At 37.2% G+C, this 6,000-nt stretch overlaps 1 protein-coding gene across 1 annotated transcript in view; it reads left to right on the top strand.

Moving 5' to 3' along the window:
* The window catches only part of HRAS (HRas proto-oncogene, GTPase), a 42,593-nt gene that overhangs the window by 21,510 nt on the left and 15,083 nt on the right, over positions 1-6,000 (top strand). The window contains exon 3 of the mRNA XM_072421648.1: positions 2,798-2,920. Within this exon, the coding sequence (XP_072277749.1) occupies positions 2,810-2,920 (111 nt within the window). The 5' untranslated portion in view covers positions 2,798-2,809. The remainder of the gene's footprint in view (positions 1-2,797; positions 2,921-6,000) is intronic.

Genomic DNA, 6,000 nt, shown 5'->3' with positions numbered 1-6,000 from the left:
TTGCAGCATTTCTTTCACCATTTGAACTGTTTCAGTGTATTCTTGTGAAATCCCCCATTCTAGAACCTCTATATTGCAAGGGGCTAACCTCATAGCCAGCTTATATTAGTAGATCTACAGCAATGGCACTGTATTAGTTTTTAATAATTACAAATTAGACTGTTGGCCAGAATAGCAGCTGATTATAGTAACCATATGATCAGGAACCACTCACTGGTTTGTCAATGGGGATCTCAGCTGGGATTAAACCTACCAGCTTGCATATCTCTTTGTATTATAACACTATAATACAATTCATATCTAGTAATAAATATTGCCTGTCCTATCTGCGTACTTATTATATGGTAGTACATAGTCCCAAAGTCTCATATGAAAGAGTGTTCTCGTTTATTTTTCCCATAGAATTTCCCACCAACTTACTGTAACATTTTTTCTTCATTCACAAGACAGATGCAGAATACAAAGAGAAGATTGTCTGTTTTCTTTCCTCTACAATACACCAGGAATGTAAAACTTGTAGGAGCAAAATGGAATAGCCATAGGGAATTCAGGATCTGCTTCTTCATCTTAAGTGTGAACTCCCATTAACTGTTTGAATGCTAACATCCAGAAAAATGTACTGTAAATGCAGAAAATTGTACAATCCCTACTATAAAAGTAAACGTGTGAGGATATAAATGAGGGACCTGGGCAAATATGAAGTGGGCCCCCAAATGCACAGCATTCTAGCTACCTGACCTTTTGTTATGTTATTTCAAACCCTGGAGAAGATAGAAGTCCCAGGGAAATTGCCCAGTTTCACCCCACCCCCAAAAAACTGCCTTCTTTTGTTCAGATTTCAGCCCAGGGTATGATCACACCTCTGTACTCACAAGACAAAAGTTGGGTCTGGTTATTAGTTGCTCAGGGACAAGTACTGCACGAGGTAGTATAGAACATTTCTCCTTACATACTAATACTAGTACTGGGTTTTTGCATATCAGTGCACAGAATAGAAATAAAAGGTATTATCCAGTGTATTAGTGCAGGAAAACCTAGTATGTTTCCTAGTATAATATATCTTAATTTTGGATTGCTGTATTCTGCATATCAAGGCATAGACTAGAGATAGTATAGAGCTGTAAGCCGTTTAGTCGTCCTCAATAAACACACAATGATGGGCAGCCTACTGATAAAATGAGGACTTAGGAAAGACCTTAAAAAAAGTGCAGATTGTTCTTCACTCTCCAATTGCAAACAGGAGTAGGTTCTTGGCCAGGCTACCTTACCTTCTGTAAAGTAGGCTCAGTGACCAGGCATTGTTGTCTGGAAAGGGTGAGTGACACCTCGGAGTTAGTGAACAGAATTGCCTGCCAGAGAAAGTGAGAAGAAGGACCCATTATGAAATATTGCACATGTTGAGAATGTGTCATTAGATGGCAGTTTATGTCTGAGCCTTTAAAGGAAGAATCTACTCTTGAGTGATATATGGTTAGAATCTCCAAGTGACAGAGGCATTGTCAAAGTGTAGCAGTTTTTCAAGATATTCATTTCCTCAGTCATAACCCAGGATCATTGTAGTGTCTTTCTCACATATATACTCTTGAGGTCTCTTCGATGACCAACAACTGTTGAGAAAAGGAAGATTTGGTCAGGACAAGATAATGCAATGGTGCGGAGTATGTAATGGTGTCCCTTACACATAAGCCCCAAATATTGTTAACGGGAATACAATAGTAACCCCCAGGATTGGTGTAGAGGCTGTAATATTAACCTCTAGACTGGTGCCAGTGGCAACATGACCCCCAGGATAGGTGCCAGTGGCAACAATATTACTTATCTCAGGATTGGTTTTAGTGGGAGCGAAATGATTCCCTCGTGATCAGTGGCAGCAATAATAAATCTCCAAGGGTCTCCGTTTTGATACCCATAGGTATAACCAATATTATACCTTGGATAATTAAGCTTACTAAAGCAACTGGGTCACTTTAGCGGTAGTGCTGTGAACAACAAAAATGATAACTTGAGAGATGTATATTCCTGTTTCATTGCTGTAGAACAATTTTCATGTTCTGTCTTGGAGTAGTAACCAATCACATGTCTATTGGATGCAAAGTCAGCTCATACATTTTATGAACTATCCAAACGATCCTTATCTGAAAATTATCCATTTACAATAAGGATAATTATCTTGGTGCCTAAGAATTGTTTATTATGTGCATCGAGCTTGACGTAGCTTTGTTTGCTTGTTTATACGTTTAGATTCTCATGACCTGTCAAATAATATAAAATAAGCCTATTGATGACCAAGACTGGGAAGAAACGGCTAGCGTGATATATGGTTAGAATCTCCAAGTGACAGATGCATTGTCAAAGTGTAGCAGTTTTTCAGGATATTCATTTCCTCAGTCATTCTCCAGGATCATTGTAGTGTCTTTCTTACATTTATTGCACCGGAGGGTGGTATGTAGCATAGCCATATCAGCATACATTATGAAGATTTACCTTTTTTATGGCCACTTGGGAGTCATCAGGCTTCTTCCTCTAGGTTCATAGCAGAAACAAATTATAGGACTCCACTTCTCCTGACCCTCTTCAGTCTAATTCTTTCCTGTGTTTTCATTCCTGAAATGCACCATAATAATATTAATGTACCTCTGTGCCTTTCAATGTTTAGGAAAAAAATTGGAATCTGATGAAACTGCATGAAAAGTTGCATGAGCTGCATGAAAATCTGATGAAAAGTTTTTTAAATGCTAATATATTTTTTGACGAGTTTTATTATAAGTTCTGTATCTATTTTCATTTTTTTTGACAGAGGTCCTAGACAATGACAGAGTACAAGCTGGTGGTGGTGGGTGCAGGAGGTGTTGGTAAAAGTGCCTTGACCATACAACTTATACAAAACCATTTTGTGGATGAATATGATCCAACTATAGAGGTAAGAATGTCATTGTACAGTCATTTCCTCAAATTATTATTATTACACAGTATTTATATAATGCCAACTTGTTTCGCATCACTTTTCTATAGCGCTTTACAGAGTCCATATTCATGTCACTAACTGTCCCCCAAAGGGACTCACAATCTAATGTCCCTACCATGGTTATATGTCATTACCACAGCCGAAGGTCAATTTGGAGGGAAGCCAATAAACCTAACCGCATGTATTTGAAATGTGGGAGGAAACTGGAGTACCCACGCAAACACAGGGAGAACCTACAAAGCAAACTCCATGCAGATAATGTCCTGGTTGAAATTCAAACCTGGGATGTAGCACTGCAAAGGCCCAAGTGGTAACTTGTAAATGATTGCCCATATTATTCGTAAATATGCTTTTTTTTAAAAAAAAGTCCTAGCCCGCCTATAAAATGTTTGTTGTTGTAACTGGTACCCATGATCCTGCTTTATTTTAAACAGGGGGCGGTAAAATAGTGGTATAATTCATGTGTCTTTCTAAACTGGTGCAGTATGAATCTGCTCATGTCAGAAACATTTTGTAAACTCTGATGTATGGTTCAAATTTCTTATTACTGAATAGGGACTCGAGAATAATATTGCTGAAAAATATCAAGACCTTCCCTTTTATCTCTAATACTTTCCCCTATTTGCCATTCTCCTCTTATTATTGTACAAGCTGATTACCCGGTGTTGCCAAGGTATTTATTTATTGCAATCTTATATTATACAGGAAAAGGAATAAAATAAAGCTTTAGTGTTAAATCAAAGAATTTTTTTTTACAGGTTTTAAAAGCATAAGTACAATATAAATATTCCTTTTAAAATACAAATAAAAAAAATTAACCTAAATAATGGCATACGTTCCAATGTTGTTTTAATAAGAACATTGTGCTCATGAAATATCCTTTGTAACTTTAAGACCATCTGAAATTTTGTTCCTGAGGTGTAGGTGCACCTCTCATCAGTTTTTATTAGTTTGTTTTCAATAAAATATAGTTGTAGAATTCTTGTTGGTTGATCTGGCAACGGAAGTAACAATCCCGCTTCATGGTAAATTTGTCCTTGCACCGTGAATGTGGATGGAAATCCAGGCTGTTGAACAACTGATGTGGCGTCGAATTATGTCATTTGGAAACATGAGTTGTATTTTCTGATATTAAGAAAATGCTTTGACTATTTGAGGTATTTGGTTTAGTGTAATTCCAAAGTTCTTGTGGTGGTGTTTCCAGTTGGCAGAGTTTGACTTTCCCTTTTTGGCAGCAAATACCAGGAGACTCAGATTTAAACTTCTTGGCTTGACAGTAACTACAAACCATTCCATTTTTCTGATGGTAACACTTGCATGCTGCAAGTAGTCTTTATTTGGATCATAGTGGAATCCTTCCAATGCTAAGCTAAAATGTTGTGCAGTCCGCGATCATCTGGCTCTTTCTCTCATTTCGTGTACTTGGGTCTCACACTGTTGTACTGTCTCTGAAGCTATAGATGTAGTAGCTCTTCCTCTCATTTCCTGTACTCCGATCTCACGCTGTTGTGTACTGTCTCTAAAGCTCTAGATGTAGTACCTCTCTTGCGCAGCATGGCAATTTTTCTATTCATGACCTCAGGATTTTCTTGTCTACGGTGTGGTTTCATTTTTTTGGCTTACGTTTTCTGGAAGGCATTATTACAGAACACGCACACATACACACACACACACACACACACACACACACACAGTTTAAATGTCTCTATGCGTTTTCTAGTGATCACCAAATATAGCTCTGACATATAGCACAGCGCTGCACAAAGATCAGCGGTGCACTCACATGAGTCTCTGTCATATGTATGGCAAGTTTGGTTAAAATGTCTACATGTGTTTTCTAGTGATCACATACACACATCTTTATATTTAACACAAACATACAAACATACATACAAATATAGCTCTGACATATAGCACAACGCTGTACAAAGATCAGCGGTGCACTCACATGAGTCTGAGTTATATGTCTAGCAAGATTGGTTTAAATATCTCGATGCGTTTCCGAGTGATGGTGGACCATAGCAAGTTTGGTTGAAATGTCTCCATGTGTTTCCTAGTGATCACCAAATATAGCTCTGACATATAGCACAGCGCTGTACAAAGATGACTGGTGCACTCACATGTATGGCAAGTTTGGTTGAAATGTGTGTGTCTTCGAGTGATGGTGGATCATACATACACACATACAGTACATCCAGTTTTAAATATATAATTATGTGAAGCCTACTCCTACAGATTCTCCTTATTAATGTGGCGAGACTCAAGCAATGAGAACATTTTTACTACAGCTACTCATTTAAAGAAAATGATAACCATCCTGGGTTCTGTTTTAACCTGATGAGATTATATATGTGTATAATATATAAATATATAAACATGTCATTTTTATCTATATGTATATGTATGTTTATCATTTTTATGTATAGTATTTGATATCACATATTTTTTAACTTTTTTTGTTTCCTTTGATGTCATGTGGCCTTGCATCTATACATTAACACAAATCATGTGACCAGTATATTAAAAGAACACTCACGCCTCCTAGCTCTCATCCCACAAACTGCATTGTGCTCTAATTCAACAGGACCACAGCGAAGCAGACAAGGGCAGCTTATTCCATCCCTCTGCAAAGCAGAAATGGGTGATTTGCATACTAGAAAAAGAAACCTGTTCCCAGTGAGCAATAATGTGCTTTAAGAGAAAACTTATTTAACTGGAGGCATTTTTTTTGTGTTTTTATGTTTTTTTTATTTTATTTTTTTTTTTTGTCGTTACAAATTTGTCTCGCACATCATACTTAAAATTCTGCTGGCAGAAAAAGGAATATTTGGGGCTTTGAATGGGATTTCACTTACTTGTTCCTAGAAATGCAAGTGACTTCTAATTGAAGAATATGTTGAATGAATGAAGGTTTTATGATGATGCAGATAGAGAAAACAGGTCGGCATTTGTAGAATATTAAATGGACCCTGAATGGTGTAGAGCTGAGCTACCTTGTATGTTTAACTTTCCTAGTCTTTAGGGATTTAGAGCTG

The sequence above is a fragment of the Pyxicephalus adspersus genome, chromosome 9, assembly GCF_032062135.1.
Source record: "Pyxicephalus adspersus chromosome 9, UCB_Pads_2.0, whole genome shotgun sequence".
Classification (NCBI taxonomy): domain Eukaryota; kingdom Metazoa; phylum Chordata; class Amphibia; order Anura; family Pyxicephalidae; genus Pyxicephalus; species Pyxicephalus adspersus.
This window is presented reverse-complemented; position numbering and strand designations above follow the sequence as displayed.